The sequence below is a fragment of the Euprymna scolopes genome, chromosome 20 (assembly GCF_053919585.1).
Source record: "Euprymna scolopes isolate OS-2025 chromosome 20, ASM5391958v1, whole genome shotgun sequence".
NCBI lineage: Eukaryota > Metazoa > Mollusca > Cephalopoda > Sepiida > Sepiolidae > Euprymna > Euprymna scolopes.
The window spans coordinates 22,565,906-22,583,107 of record NC_136501.1 but is presented as its reverse complement, the minus strand read 5'-3'; the positions used below and the strand labels follow the sequence as shown (position 1 = coordinate 22,583,107).

At 32.1% G+C, this 17,202-nt stretch overlaps 1 protein-coding gene across 3 annotated transcripts in view; it reads left to right on the top strand.

Moving 5' to 3' along the window:
• The window catches only part of LOC145241355 (uncharacterized), a 79,161-nt gene that overhangs the window by 46,953 nt on the left and 15,006 nt on the right, over positions 1 to 17,202 (top strand). For all 3 annotated transcript variants that reach the window (XM_080104226.1, XM_080104228.1, XM_080104227.1), the window contains exons 2-3: positions 10,178 to 10,450; positions 13,469 to 13,570. In XM_080104226.1, the coding sequence (XP_079960352.1) occupies positions 10,243 to 10,450; positions 13,469 to 13,570 (310 nt within the window). In that variant the 5' untranslated portion in view covers positions 10,178 to 10,242. The remainder of the gene's footprint in view (positions 1 to 10,177; positions 10,451 to 13,468; positions 13,571 to 17,202) is intronic.

The window sequence follows — 17,202 nt, the reverse complement described above, 5'->3', positions numbered from 1 at the left end:
TATAGAGGTACAGAGATGTTTATGAAATTTTGAGATGGCCATTAATCAGACTATTGTTCTCAATGATTAAAAATGAGAACGGTACTTTTAATAATCTAAACAATATGTACATAAAAAATAATTTTTATGAGAACGAATTTCAATATTCCAGCTTTATCCTGATTTTTTTTTTTTTTTTTTTTTTTTTTTTTTTTACAAAGAAGTCACTACTTATCAAGATCTGGAAGCCACTCGAGTAGTCAATAAGACAATATCATAATAATCGTGAGTAGTGGGAATTTTGTAAATTGGATTACTTAAGGGGAACGGTTCATCAAAAACTTGTTTATGTTGGACTTGAAAACAATCATATTGTAGTCAGTTGGAAAGCAAGAAAACGGAAGAGAGTTCAACAGGCGTGCAGTTCTAAGAAATAATCTTTGTTCATGGAATCTACGTTTAGGTTTAGGCACAGATAAAAAGTGGAGGAAATTATTGATAGTGGGTTCAGTAGATGAGTGTTTTTCATGAAAGTTTGGCGAAGGGGGACTATAGATTGGAGCTCAGACAAGCACTTGCCATGAAAATAACGATAAAGCAGAGACAGGCTCGCAACGTTTCTTCTGTGGGAAAGAGGTTGCAGGAAAAGGACATCCCCCACTAGGCTACGAAGTCTATTTTGAACTATGTTAAGGCCGTTCTGTTCACTAAGAAAGAGGACCATACGGTCATTCTAAGTGTTAAAGGATTCTTTAAAGCCTTTTTTTTTGGGTATGAGTTTTATTTTTTTGTTTTTTTTTTGTAGTTTTTGGTTGAAATATATTTTTTAAATAAGAAACGACTGATTTCTATCGAATCGTGAGATTTATTTTCTTATTTTTCTGTTATTTTACTGGATTTTTTTTTTTTTTTTTTTACTTTTGCTTTATAGTTCTCTTTATTTATTTATTTATTTATTTTTTTACCGTTTCTCTTTTCCTCTTTCTTTTCTCCTATCTTCTTTCTCTTCCCCTCTTTCTTTTCTCCTATCTTCTTTCTCTTCCCCTCTTTCTTTTCGCCTTTCATCTTTCCCTTTCCCTCTTTTCTTTCTCTTTTCATCTTCCTCTTTCTTTTTCTCTTTTCTTGCTTTGTGATTGTAAAAAAAAAAACATTAAAATCTGTCAGCATTTGATGTTAGATTATCATAGCAACTGATAAATTATTTGCAGTAATTTTTTACTGGTTGTCAGGTTAGAATAAATAACGGTAAAATGCCAATATTCCTCTTCATGCTGATATGCCGTTAAATAGTCTGTAACACTTTCATTGTCACCAAAGTCTTTTTTTTTTTTTAATCGCTAGTTAACACACAAATGTCTATTCATTTTTCTGTGCACGATTCTCAAGTATGCATTCCAATTTAAACTGCCTCGTTTGCCAAAATTAGCGGTAATTTATATTACTTGCTTTCAACTCATTTGAATATTCAATTCATTATTACAACTTCCTTAGCTTTTTAACCGTTTCATTTCATTTCCTTAGCTTTTTAACCGTTTCATTTCATTTCAAAAAGTAATGCTTTACTAAAACAAAGATAATTAATTTTTTTTTAATTCTCACTATATATTCATCACACAATATCTGACCCAACCTCTTGCTCATCAAGGTTATAACCTGGAGTTAACTGAACATGACTTTCCTGAAATAGGTTTCATATATTTTAGCACCCCCACTCACCTGAACTCGATTTTCCTTGTTTCTTAGTTAAAATTTGGTTTCTTGTTTTAACATCAGCAAACTTAATGTTTTGCATCTTTTTTCTTTCTTTCTTTTTTCTTTCTTTTTTACTTTCTTTTTCTTTCTTTCTTTTTTTCTTTCTTTTTTTACTTTTTTTTTCTTTCTTTTTTTACTTTCTTTTTTTTTTCTTTTTTACTTTCTTTTTTTACTTTCTTTTTTTTTCTTTCTTTTTTTTTCTTTTTTTACTTTATTTTTCTTTCTTTCTTTTTTCTTTCTTTTTTCTTTTTCTTTCTTTCTTTTTTCTTTTTCTTTCTTTCTTTTTTTACTTAATTTTTTTTTTTTTCTTTTTTTCTTTTAAGCTATAGGCATTCCAACAGCCAGATATATGAATGAACTACTGATACTGCATTTCTAATTTCTTTTCAGATATGAGACAGATCTCTAGTTGTTAGAGTCCTGAATTCTGTTTAAACCAACCCCCACTATTGCTTGAATATATCTTTCTTTTTATGGACGTCATTCATTTGTCTAATTTGGTTGATGATACTTTTTGAATGAATTCAATTTTTTATTTTAATTTATCTTAATATTTTATTGTAAACTGTTAACCAATTTTTTTTTTTTCAAATGATGATACTTTTTTTTTTAATTTATTTATCTTAATATTTTATTGTAAACTGTTAACCAATTTTTTTTTTTCAAATGATGATACTTTTTTTTTTAATTTATTTATCTTAATATTTTATTGTAAACTGTTAACCAATTTTTTTTTTCAAATGATGATACTTTTTTTTTTAATTTATTTATCTTAATATTTTATTGTAAACTGTTAACCAATTTTTTTTTTTTTAAATGATGATACTTTTTTTTTAAAAATGATGATACTTTTTGAATGAATTCAATTTTTTATTTTTATTTATCTTAATATTTTTTTGTAAACTGTTAACCAATTTTTTTTTTTGTCGAAAGTTTTAGGCATACATACATACATGATGATTGATGATTGCAACGTCTTGTCAGACGAGTGCCACTCCCTCAGACACTGAAAGTTCATGAGCCCGAAAATGACATATAGTCCTGCCGGCGAATTCACATGCTCAAGCAGACATAACACTAAAGACGGTCATTGGTATACATACATATATATATACACGCACGCACACATACATATGTACACATATCACTCACACATATATATATGCAATATGCATACATACACAATACACATTACGCACACATACATATACATTAGGTGTATCAGAATTTTTGTAGGAATTTTTGACACCCCTAACACGAAACTGCGAATAAAATATAAAAAAAACTCGTAATTTCTCTTTTAAAAGTGGGTTGTTTTTCTTTATGGATTATACTTCCAAAATAAACTATTAAAGTTGTTTTAAAAGTAATAGAAATTTTTTTTTTTTTTTAAACAGTAATGAATTTTACGAACTCAATATTTTTCAATTTTTAAACTTTAAAAATCTATCAAAATTTTTCCATTGATTCTATTTTTACGATATTTTCAGGGTCAATGTGAAATTTTATGCTCTTTCCAATAAACCGAATATAATATTTCAGACAAATGTTTTTTTAAATTCACGCCCCCCCCCCATTTTCAAGTGTCTATTAAAAAGTAAATAATTAATTTACTCACCAAAGTTTTATATATCACAAATTGAAGAGAAAGGGTCAATAAATAATATATTCAAATTTAAAACAAAAAAAAGTAGTGTTTTTTAGAAATTTACCTGTAAAGTTCAGAGTTTAAAACCTTTTTTTTAAAACCACGTCGTTTATTTTTTCTTTTGTTTTTTTTTTAAAAATGAAACCTTGATCCTTGTTCCTTTTAATTGAAAAAAAAATTAGGGCTTGAATTACATTTTTCGAGTAGTTATAAGCTTGGAAAGACAGGGGGTCGAATAATTCACGCTTCCCATTTTGAAATGTCTATTAAAAAGTAAATAATTAATTTACTCACCAAAGTGTTATATATCACAAATTGAAGAGAAAAGGTCAATAAATAATATATTCAAATTTAGAACAAAAAAAGTAGTGTTTTTTAGAAATTTACCTGTAAAGTCTGAAGTTTAAAACCTTTAAAAAAAAAAACCACGTTGTTTGTTTTTTTGTTTTGTTTTTTAATGAAACCTTGATCCTTGCCCCTTTAATTGAAAAGAAAAATTAGGGCTTGAATTACATTTTTCGAGGAATTATAAGCTTGGAAAGACTGGATGGAATTATTCACTATTTTTCACGAAATTTCTGACACACCTAGGTATACATACATATAAATATATGCATGCATACATACATACATACATGTCTATAAGCATACGCTCATATATACCCATATACATACACAATGCATAATACACAAACATACATATACATACCCACATGCATGCATATACATACATATACATCCACATATACAAATACATACACACACATACTTACACATACATATACGTACACATATGCACATATATATACATAAACTTACCTACATACACATACATATATATGCATTCATACACATACACACATACATGCACATATACATACACACATGCATACATATACATATATGCATATACATGCATACAAACATAGATAAATGTATATACATACACACACAAACATATATACACACAGAAACATATACATACATATACACATAGATACAAATACATATAAACACACATGTACATATATAAATATACACACACATATACATATGTAAATATACAGACATATACATACATAGATACATATAATGATGGCAGATTAATTGTTACATGCATCCAGCATTTCAGGCGTACACATGTCACAGCTTTTTTATCGCCACAGGACTTTTTTTCTTTTTTTTTTTTTAATAGACAAATGCCTGAGGGAGTATCTATACAAAGATGATGTTACAGAGTTTTAGCTTTGTACGACAGCTAAATCTCTCTCTCGGTTCAAAATGTTGACATCCAGCAACAAGTCAAACTGCAGACCAGCTTAATGCGGGTACTGGTCTCCTATGTTGTTTTTTTTTTTTTTTTTTTTAATCAGAGATCCGCATCTCCCAGAGGGGCTGCCCTCACCACGCCCCACAGGAGCCCTCTCCATCCCACACACACATGAAAATGAACACATGCATACATACAGATGTATGCCAACATACATATGCATGTGCACACACATGCAAACATACACACATAGTAGCGCACACAAATACGCATATACATACACATGCACATACATAGGTACACATAATACACATGAAAGAACATTCCAAAAGTCTTAAATACTCAATGATCAGGACGATGATGATGGTGATGGGCACGATTAAAAAAAAAAAAAAAAAAAAAAGCACGGATTTACATCTTGTTATTATTTTTACAAAAAAGTTTCGCTATAAGACTATCACTTTTGGTGTAGTAAATGATGATGATATGGACAAATTCACACATTTTTTCACAAATAAAATCAACGATGAGTCAAATGTAAACACAGTCCAACCGACATATATTAAAGACGCTTACTCTTTTTTTTTGTTTTTTGTTTACATACATACATACATACATTTAAACAGACACGTGAGATTTATATTATAGATTAGCAGGGGTGCCCGGCATTGCCCGGGTGTTTGTAGGTGTTAAAACCCCTTACTGCAAAGACGGTAAAGAATGTGAAAAAAAGAGTTGGTAATTAACTTTTGGCCGGGTGAGGAAAGACGAAATAAAAAAACTAAAACAAAAAGCTATAGAAAGAGAGAGAGGTTTTTCTCGCTAACCATTACGCCATAGCAGAAAGCGAAATGAATTAGTTGGTAATTATTCATGGAGGCACAGAAAAATCTGGCTGGAGGCCAGTTAAGCTTCCCGCTTTCTGCCAATAAATTTATTTGTTTCCCCACCCAAAAAGGGGGAATTCTGGCCATATCAATAGCAACTGTCTGATATGAAGGACTTCCCCCACATTGATCAAATCTAATTGACTTTAAAGCATCCCGGCTCGGAAGGCCAGGTGGATGCCTTTGTTTCGATAATTTCGCTTTATTTATATGAGACAAACAAACACTAGAAACGAGGGAATTTTTTAAAACTCAATCAAAAAGATAGAGATGATGTTCGTTTGTAAATCAGATATTACAATCTAGGAAGTATAAGGAAACTTGTCCCGGAATGTAACGGACGTGAGAAGCCCAACGAAAAAGGCCTTCGCAGACATACACAAACACGCGCGCCCATTTTGACTTTCATATAATATACTAGCTTGTGTGCTGCCCGGATGTTTGGAGGCGTGTATTGAGCAAAAAAAAAAAAAAAAGTGGTAGTAGGCAGGAAGGCTTGAATGCGTACCGCGGAGGAAGGAAAGAATGTAAACAAAAAAACGTGACGTCTTTGCCATTGCGTCCATCGCCACAGCAGAAGTGGCAAAGGTTTGAATTAAGGCTAGTCAATCGAAAAGAGGAGATGACTTTTGAAAATATCGGGGGAGGGGGCTTCTTGTAGAAAAGTATCCAGTTGAGGTTGAAGGAATTAATGTTTTTAGCCAATTTGCCATCCGAAGGTTCGAGCTTCAACAGGATACCGATCTCTGGGAAAATCTGTCACCTCTGTCGAAAGTTTTAGGCAGGTATACATACATACATACATACATTATTGGCTTCCTTCATTCTTGACAGACTATGGATACCCAGGGTAAGGGTGCCTGCGTGTGAAATTTTTGTGGCAAGAGTTGTGCAATCTCCAACCATACCTCTCCTGAGTCGACATTATTAAATACCAGTGGCAAGTGGAGGTTCAGGACGACTGGAAACAATGCCGAGATAAGTGGATAGCACATACAGTGCCTAGAATTTTCAAATGGTCACCCATCTGGTACTAGCCAGGCTCAACGTTGCTTAATTTCGGTGATCTGACGGGAATCAGTGTGCCAATGTGATTATAATGTACTACATACATATATACATTTAAACAGACAGGTGAGATTTATATTGTAGATGACTAGTCTAGGTCTCTCTTGTCTGACAGATTGAGTATACAGGCCAGACACTAGATGAGTAGACACACCTTCCTATGAGCAAACAGGGGAAAGGAACTAGTAGGCGAGTGAAGGTGCAGGCCTCTACTGAGAACAGCTGCTCTATAAACTCTTGATAGACGGATCAGGATAACTGTAATGTCATATTATGCATAGAAAGGGACCCTGCACTTATATTCAATGGGCTTTCCTGATGCCACAAACCTATGGATGAAGACTCGGCTAATAGTATACTTGTTTGCTCATACTGGCATTAAACAAACATTCACTCTGTCGAACACACTCTATCCTGAAACAAAAATAAATAAATAAAATGAAATGACAACCCAAATAAAAAAAAATATATTTAAACCAGACATGCACTTAAACAACCAATTTGCTTCTTTCCTTTAAATCTTGCGTTCACAAATATCTGGGGATTTCGAACTATCTTAAACTTGTAAGCTCTTGGATATCCTAGTGCTAAATCCAACTAACATACACTCTTCCATTGCGTCTAATTACTTTGACATAACTGGATACCTCCCACTCTGCTGTAAGGAGGAAGATAAACATGCACAGATTTGGAGTCTATATTCGTGACATCTTCCTCATGACTAGAGAACATAATTCAGAATCAGATCAGACTGTCATGTATTATAGATAACATTTCAACAAGGTTGCTTATATTTCATCTATCATTGTCTTTCAAACCAAACTGTACCCTGCTCAGCCATGTCTTTTATAGTATGCAGCATTTTCTTTAGATTCGAGTGCCGAAATATTTGGGGATTTTAATGCCCACCACAGTAATTGGGTCGATTTCTCAAGCTATACAGATACAGCTGGTAACAGCACATCTAGTTTCTCTATATCTCATTCCGTTTCACAGACTGCCACCTTCCTAATCCGCCTCCCAGATCGTGGGGATCAGCAGGCCTCGCTTCTTGATCTATTCCTGACTACATTGCTGGTAGCTTGAGTGATGAATAGCCGTAGCCCACTCTGAATGCTGATCACCTTGTAATAATGATAGATATCAACTTAAACTCATAACTCCAAGCGGAAGAGCCGTTGCTCAAAATGATGAAATTTCAAAAAGGCTGATTGAGAATCCATAAAAGATCGCATCAAAGATGGTCTATGGAATAAAATCTTCTCTATTGCTGTTGGACTGAGCGCAAAATGAAGCACATTTTTCCATGTAAAAATTTCGTAGCAATTTAAGGGGTTCATTTCAATGCGTGTAGTTGTTACATACTCAAAACGAAAGCAGAAAAAACAGTTTGTTTTTATTCTGAGTTTGTCAATTTGAAAAAAATATTTTCAAGCTTTTCAAACTTTGTTTCCAAACAATACTGAGCCAAAACTATTTTGTTGTTTTTAACGCTTTTAGCACAATGTACTAAAAGCGTTAAAAACAACAAAATGTACAAAGTACATGCGTCTCTGTTATCATGGTATTTATAACTTTTTACTTGTACTCAAGGTAGAATTGTGTTTTTTAGTTGTCAAAAAAAAAAAAAAAATATATATATATATATATATATATATATATATATATATAACAAATAAAAGGTACTTGTGCACTTATGCTATCATGCTGAAATAACGTTATTATTTAGAAACCCAACATGGGGAGGAAAGGTTGTTTTGTTAACTATTCTGTACTTTCACCTAACAATTAAATAAAAAAAAAAAAAGATTGTGAAACTTGATTTTTTTTTATTTATTTTTTTTAAAATACTATTTGAAAAAAAATAACACGGTATCGTAAGTGCATAAGCACCCAAATAAATATTACCAAAGGCAAGATTAGTTCCTCTTCTACCTAGCCGGATAAGTTTTCAGTGTATTTATTTAATGTAAAATGTTTGTTTATTTCAACAATTAGTGTCAAGCGTTACACAAGCACAAGAAAAATAGCCACGTGGTATCGCATGTCTGAAATTTCGACAATGACTTAAAAATATACAAAATACTGTTAGAAATTCTAATAATATTTTGTATAATTCTTTTTTATTTTTAACTCATTACAAAGACCATTTTTTTGAATCTGTAAAACAAAACTAATTTATTTTAACTGAGGATATCTTAATAATAATAATAATAATAATAATTAATAATTAGGTGGTTTGATAAAGAATTTCATTGTGATGCATTTTGTAAATTTTTATATCGTTTCCATCTTAACATTTTTCTTTAAAATGACTCCCTCATAAGGTTTTCGAGTATGCTGAAAACGAATATCGCATTTAAATTTTCTGCAAATAAGTAGCTTTCCAGATATTAAGCAATGTCATTTCTTATGTTATTGCTGGTGGCCACCTTGGTACGCACGTTTGCGCATAGTTTCACGGGTTGCGTTTGCACGCTCCAAGATGGTCACCAGTGATAACATAAGAAATTACATTGTTTAATATCCGGAAAACTACTTATTTGCAGAAAATTTAAATGCGCTATTCGTTTTCAGCATACCCTAAAACCTATAAAAGTAATCATTTTAAATGTTAAGGTGGAAACAAGGTAAAAAATTACTGTTACATCGTTGAATTTTCAGTAAAACAACAGAATAGAAATTATGAAAATTACCATCAACTGGTGAATATATAGTTGTTGTTTATCAGAATTCCTGGTATCCTGGTACTGGGAAAGTTACATCAAGGATTCATGTAGAGTATGATTTATGGTTACATCTCAGAAAATAGGGATATATTTTGCGGCAAATAGAGAGGATTTACAAAATTGAAAATTGAACTGGCCCCCAAAATGCATAAGTTCTGGTTGATTATGGGAATTTCCATCTTTTACAGAAATCCAAAATCTATATGAAAAATTTTCTTCAATTTATTTCTGAGATTAATTCATATCTACTCAATTTTTTCTTTTGGAGAGGAGTAGTAAATACCGGCCATGAATGCTTTTTAGGCATTCAATGGATGAAGCTCTCCTTTGGTGGGGAGGCAGATAAATACCTACTCTCAATAAAGCTATATTTAAATACCACTATAATACTTAGTTTTGTTCATGAATAGACACCCACTGTATGATACCATGTGCTAGTTTTAAAAAAATTGAAATTTGTACATCTTAATTTATAATTCATCAGAGGAGAGAGAATCAGAGAGAACTTGGTCATTTACAGCTTTTGAAGTGTTGCCATAGATGATAGTGTCATCAACATGAATCTCTACGAATGATCTTAGGATAGATTTTGTAGATCAGGGAGAGAGTTGGGCCCAGGGTAAATCCCTGAGGGACTCCAGCATTAATACTGTGAACTTTTGATTTCTGCCCCTCAACCACTACTCTTATGAACCTTTTTTTGCCTGATTCCCGCATCTCACTGACCAAACAGATGTGCTGTCGATTGTGTGAGTAGTTTCTTCTATCACATATTTTTATAGCAAGAACCTCATTTGCTCTATGGCATTATTCATTCCAATTTCTTTTTTTCTTTCTCAATCAGATGTGCTCCACTTGATCCATGCAAAGAATAGTCTTCTGAGGGTGCACATCCACAGGAACTGAGCTATGCCACGGGTGAAGAAGAAATCAGTTGAATATGGAAACCGAAAACGCAAGAAGTTAGCTGCTGCCAGACATCGCGTCTATGGTCTGTCGCAACTAGTGGATGGTAGTAGCCAGATGACTGGGGAAAAGATGCCACCAAGTCCACCATTTATGAGTCCTGATTCGGATGACTTCAAGACAAGCGGCTTGAAATATCCAGGCAAGAAAAGTAAGTTGTTTCACTCCAGAAGAGTTATCTGCTCTTTAGTTGCCCTGTTTTTGCATACAATAAAATATAATGTAACAACAATAACACTTTTTATGAAACATTATGTTGCGCATTTTTTTTTAAATTATGCCGTTTTTTTTTTGTTTTTTTAACCATATTTCTTATTTTAAAAGTTAAATTTTATTAAAGTATTGTTTGGTCATTAAATTATAAAATCACTGTTATAAAACTATATTTTGTTTATGATCTTTTTATAAAATGATTGGATATAAATCGTCTCCAAAACATTCAAATTCTTAATACTTGACAAATCGATAAAAACTTTAAATTCAGTTTAAATGATTCTAAATACCATTCAAACTTTGAATTTCGGTACCTTTGCATGACAGTTTCATAAACATATATCATAGCATTATTTTTATTATCTTTGCTGTTTTGTTTGTTTTTGTTTTTTTAATATTGCTATTTTGATATAGTTTTTATAGACAGATACACTATCTAATTATTGTTACTGCTATTATTATTATTATTATTATTATTTTTATTGTTATTTGTATTACTATTAATAATACTATATTTATTATTTACTAAACAACAGTGACCCGTTGGGTCAATATGTTATATTAGCTATGGAATTAATGTATGAGCGTGACACTTGTGACGTAAAAAAAAGTTTTTTGTGACATAACAGAAACATTTCTATGAAATTATATTGAAGTGAAAAAAGAATATAGATAGATTTCTATGAGTCATTCTGTTTATAATTGTTTATTTTTAAAAAAAAAAAACTCACAGCCATTGAATTATAAGTGATTTGCCATACTTATAGGTAAATGTGGACTGAGCAGATATCATAATACTTAAAGTGAAATTCAAATTTTGATATATCTTTTCATTTAAACGTGAAAAAAAAAAAACAATGGGACGCTGAAAACGTACACAGTAAAACAATGTTTTATTGTCGCATTGGTTATTTATTCGTAACGCAAATTAAAAAAATATATTTTCAGGATTATTTATTTATGTTGGTAGCGTAGAAGAAAATGTATGAATGTTTTTTAAGAAAGGTGTATTAAAAAATGGAGTATTAAAAAAAAAAAAATGAAGGCAGTGGGTAAATCGCCATTGTAAAATGCTCTTAAGGTTTTCAACGGGTTAAAATAGATTTATTTGTAAGAAAATTGCGTTAAAATAACTTAAACATAATATAGAAATGAACAATGTAAAAAAAATGCTGAAAGTATTAACAATTGTTTATTTGGATAATTTAAACAGGAAAAAACAAACAATTGGGATGCTGAAAACATACACAGTAAAACAATATGTTTTATTGTCGCATTGATTATTTGTTTATGTACACATGCACAACCTGAAGTCATAAACCGGGTGTTTGGGTTACAACACCCGTTACAAGGTCATTTGAGTTTTATAATTATATAGATTGTTATTTTCAGTTGGGCAAATAAAAAGCATAGACCACTCAGACCGGTCTCAATTGAAAACTGCCTAATAAACCAGTCTCCCAAATTTATAAATAATCACTGGCAGCCATGTTTTAGTGTTTTCTTTATTTACACCCATTATTTTTGTTTGCCTTTAAATATTTTAATGTAAACAAGAAATGTTCCCGCATGAGTACCATACAGTTTAATAAAAAAATAACAGTAAAACCTTTGCATTTGTCTGTTTTATGCAAAAATATAATCAAGTATTGTTTAATTGTGTATAATAGTTTCACTTCTTTTCTTTCAGGCCAATTTGATTATGTGTTTTTAAAAAATAACACTTCTATTTTGTCCCAAATGTGCTTATGTGGAATATGGACAAGGATTTTTTGACTATTTGGTTTTCACCTAACAATTTAATAAAAGCATATTGTAGCATTATTATTATATCATATGCAGTTACATTGTATTGGAACATCACATCTACAAAATAGCATGGTATGTATTCTTCAATAAAGCAGTAACAGCCTAAAAACTATTCAAATAATTTCTACAATAGCACTGTCCATATACTGTATAAGTACCGATTTTTGTTTAATGCCAATTCAAGATATTAAGGTAGTTGTGCAGAACTTGAACCAGACGTAACTAACTGGCCACTCGGCTTTGCTCAGAACATGATGTCAACCGCCGGCTTTTGCCTAGTATGAATGATTATCAAAGCATAACAATGCTACTCCAGGAAAATACTGAGGAAAACATTTAAGTATAATAAAATCACTAGGAAAAAATATATAACAAAAATAAAAAAGAAACAATGGCCTACCATAACAATTTCTGTTTTATTCTCGTGACAGATTTTTAAGTGAAAAAATAAACAAGTCGTATTTTTTTTATTTTATTTTTTTTTTTTCAATCATTTTTTTTTTTTTTCAAATTGAACAAAATTAATAAGATAACCAATTTTTTGTGTTTTCATTTTTTTTTTTTTTTAAAAAAAACATGTTTTTCATGCTGGAAAAACATGCCAGTCCTTATCGACGTCCATTCCCAGATTTTTGGTCATGGTACACCTCCAGTCACATTCATCCTTAACCGGTTCTCTTTTGGCGATGATGCATCTCTTGCCACAAGGCGCGCAATTTTTTCTTTGCAGCGATTAATCGTTTTGTTTGGCAATATGAAACATCTTCCGGCATATGCGACTGTTGATCCGAGGTGGAGATATTCATTTTGTATAAAATTGTTATGAACAGCCATTTATTGATTTTTTTTTTTTTTTTTTTTTTTTTTTTCAATATTTTCCCCAAAGATCGTCTGCTTCTTTGCTGTAGATTGATTGGTTGATCAACGTTTTACGTCAGATTGAAGTCAAACCTGAACGTATGATATTATGTTTCGAGCAAAATCGAGCAGACAGTTAGTTACGTCTGGTTCAAATTCTGCACAAGTACCGATATTAATTTTATCAATTGATAATTTTATTATTTTGCTCTTTTCTGATTTTTTTTTTTTTTTTTTTTTTTTTTTTTTTTCAATCAAATGTAATATTTTTTGTGTTGAATTATTCTAGTGGAAGATCTGGATTCAAAGCTGAACATTTTGAAAGCTTCTGACCTTATGGATGATAGGAAGAGTGAATATAAAGCCATTCGACCGATTAAGGGACTTTCAGGTAATATTTTTTTTGTATCTATATCATATTCAGCTTGTTTCTTCTTTAGTCCATATGTTAGGCTTTAAGAATGGCATAATACATGTTTGAAAGCATAACTGCTTTAAAAAAAAAAAAAAAGAAAAGGCTAAATTTGCGAAATTTGGCTTTAAAAAAGGCTAATCTGGCAATTCTGGACAAGAATATGAGAGTAACCTCCCTTTCGAATATCATAATAATAATATATGATCACTATTGTAATGATGTGAAAAAGGAACTCTTACTAATTTGGACGTGCAGCAGTTCATCACCAAAGAAAGAAAATCAGCAAAACATTACGTAAAAAAAAGGAACATTTGAGAGAGACAAGACAATAAAAAAATTGTCTGCCTTTTTTGGTGCTGGACTGAAGGACTAAATTAAAAATTGTCTTCTTTTTTTTTTCTTTCACTCGGGGATAAGGGTTATTGCATGTACAGTAATCTATGGAATAATATCGTAGTAATCATTAGTAATGGCGATCTGATAAAGTATCTTACTTAAGGGGGCGGTTCATCAGGAACTTGTTTATGTTGGACTTGAAGACATCAGTGTTGTAGTCAGGTGGGAAACAGGCAAACGGAAGAGTTCCACAGTCGTGCACTTCTAAGAAAGAAGCTTTGTTCATGGAATCTACGTTTTGATTTAGACACAGATAAAGAGTGGGGAAAATTACTGACAGTGGTTTCAGCCAGATGGGTTTTTATCGTGAAAGATTGGCGAGGGGGCGGCAGAGATTGGAGCTCAGACGAGCACTTCCCATGGAAATAACGATAAAATGACAGGCTTGCAACGTCCCTTCTGTGGTAGAGAGGTTGCAGGGAAGAGAAAAGGGCATCCCCACTAGGCTACGTGATCTATTTTGTACTCTGTCAAGGCAGGATAGGCTGTTTTTAGCAGCTCCTGCCCAAATATGGCAACAGTACTCCATCCTCCATCATGGATACTATGTTCATAGAAATATTGATAAATTCATATTTGCTGCATGTTATTGGTTTTTCTATCCAGATTTTTTTTTTTTTTTTTTTTTTTTTTTTTTTGCAATATCCAGAAAAATATCGAGTTTATCAAAATATATTTGTTGAATAAATATATTTCTCATTTCGTCGAATTTCCACGGGTCCTGCTAGTAAGTAACAAAACATCCATGTAAATAAACATTATCTATTCTTCAAAATATTCAGAAGAAAAGTTAACAAAACAGTAAGTGCTTATCTAGCCTAATTGCCTGGTATTCACCTCCACCTCCCACTACAAGATAATGAAACAAAAGGCCAGAGATGGGAATTGAAAGGCCAGTGCACAAAAGGTGGTTCCTAAGCAGCCCTCTTTGCATTCCTTATGGTATTTTCTTAGACAGCAATAAGCTAACCCCTTCTCAAAGTAAACATTTTTTGAACCGTACATTATATATATTTATTTATATTGAAAAAAAAAAAAAGAAATGTAAGTAAAGTTTAATTTTAAATCCATTTGAGGACTTTTTAGATAGTTTAAGTTAATTTAAACCCATGAAGTGAATGTGGTATTGTGGTGAATGAGATTAGTTAAAGGAAGAGACAAAGTAGACGACCCCCTGACTCATCCCTTCCACGTCAACTAAAGTCTTATGCCTGATCTTTATATAAATTTTTCTAGAGTTTTTGTAAAATATTTTTTGTAAAAGTTTTTAAAGATAAATAAATTCCCAAATTAAGACGAACTTCTTGGTCTGACCTTCACTCTCGATTTGAAATGGAACACATACATAAAATCTATAAGCTGGAAAAATGGTTGGATCCTTCTATCGATCCAGTAGATATCTCACTGCTGAAGCAATTCTCTACCTATATAAGAGCCAAGTACATCCTAGGATTGAATACTGCTGCCACATCTGGGCAGGAGCTGCTCAAAGCTTCCTATCCTGCCTTGACAAAGTTCAAAATAGACTTCGTAATCTAATAGGTGATGTCCCTTTTCTCTTCTCTGCAGCTTTTTCCCCACAAAAGAGACGTGAGCTTGTCTCTGCTCTATCCTTATTTACATGGCAAGTGTTCAACTGAGTTCCAATCTATGGTCACCCCTCGCCAATCCTTCACAAAAAAAAATACTTGTCTAGCTAAAATTACTATCAATAAATTCCTCCACTTCCTATTGTTGCCTAAACCTAAACACAGATTCCATGAACAACAGAACTTCTTCCCTAGAACTGCCTACCTGTGGAACTCTGTTCCGCTGGTCTACATTCCAGCTGACTACAATATCATCTTCAAGTCCAACATAAACAAGTTCTTGTTGAGCCGTCTTCATAAATAATCTAATTATACCAAATTACTTTTACAAACGATTATTACGCAACTATCCCAATGACTACAATATACACATTAACCCTTATCCTTGAATGGCCTCTGGGCCTTGATATATGGTGACCCCCCTTTGTAAAAAAAATAAAAAAAAGTAAAGCCTAAGAAATTGGACCTGCTATGACTGCATAGAACTATGCCTAAGCCCGACAGATGCAAGGCCACCACAGTCACTAGTATGCATGGTATATCTGAACGGAAACTGCTTACTACTCATTTTTAAATTCATATCCTCCTGGTCGTTTCTTTTTTGTTTTGTTTTGTTTTTTTGCTTAGCCTATCATCCCACTCCGGGTATGTGTTGTGTCTGATAATAAACATTGTTATTGGTTCAGTAACACAAAATTATCCAAGGATGAAGTATAACATTTACCAGATTTTATTTTTAACAAATTACAGATTTTGTATATTCATTTATTTATTTTTTTTTTTTCAGACTATTATCCTTATCTTCATAATTGTCACTGTTTCACCATGTTTGGGCAAACTCATCCTCTGGTCTTCTTCAGGTGCTTAACCACAACAGGATAGGAATGCCGAGTCTTATAACTGTATTGCTAGTAATTAATGTCTTCCATAGTTATTGTTGCCTCACCACCTTTTGGGCAACTAATATTCTGGTCGGCTTTGGGTAAGATTGAAACCTGCTATCTTCAGACAATGTTCACCTCGAACCGAAGAGACTCAACACCTCTATCCACTGCATCACAGATCCCAAAGTACAATCAAGCTTGGATTTTATGGTCTTATAAATCCAATTTTGTGTTCTTATCTGGTTTTCTATTATTGAGTCTCTAATGAATGGTATTATATATTAAAAAAAAAAAAAAAATGAATACAAATTATGAAGCGTTTCATCTAAAAGAATTTAAAAAAAAAAAAATTAAAATATGTAATACCATTCGATATGGACCTGAAAATGGGAGACCAGATTAAGAACATAAAATTGGATTTATAAGACCATAAAATCTACCCTAAATGGATCTGTGGTACAGTGGATAGAGGCGTTGAGTTTCAGGTGAGCATTATCTGAAGATAGCGGTTTCCAGAGGATTAGTTGGCCAAAGTGTACTGAGGCAACAACTATGGAAGGCAGTAATTACTGGGAATACAATTAAAAGATCTAGCATTCCTATACCGTCGCGGTTAGACACCTGAAAAAGGTCAGAGGATGAGTTGGCCGAAACAACAACAACTATGAAGGTAAGGATAACAATCAGCAAAAAAAAAAAAAAATGAATACACAAATTATGAAGCGTTTCATCTCAAAGG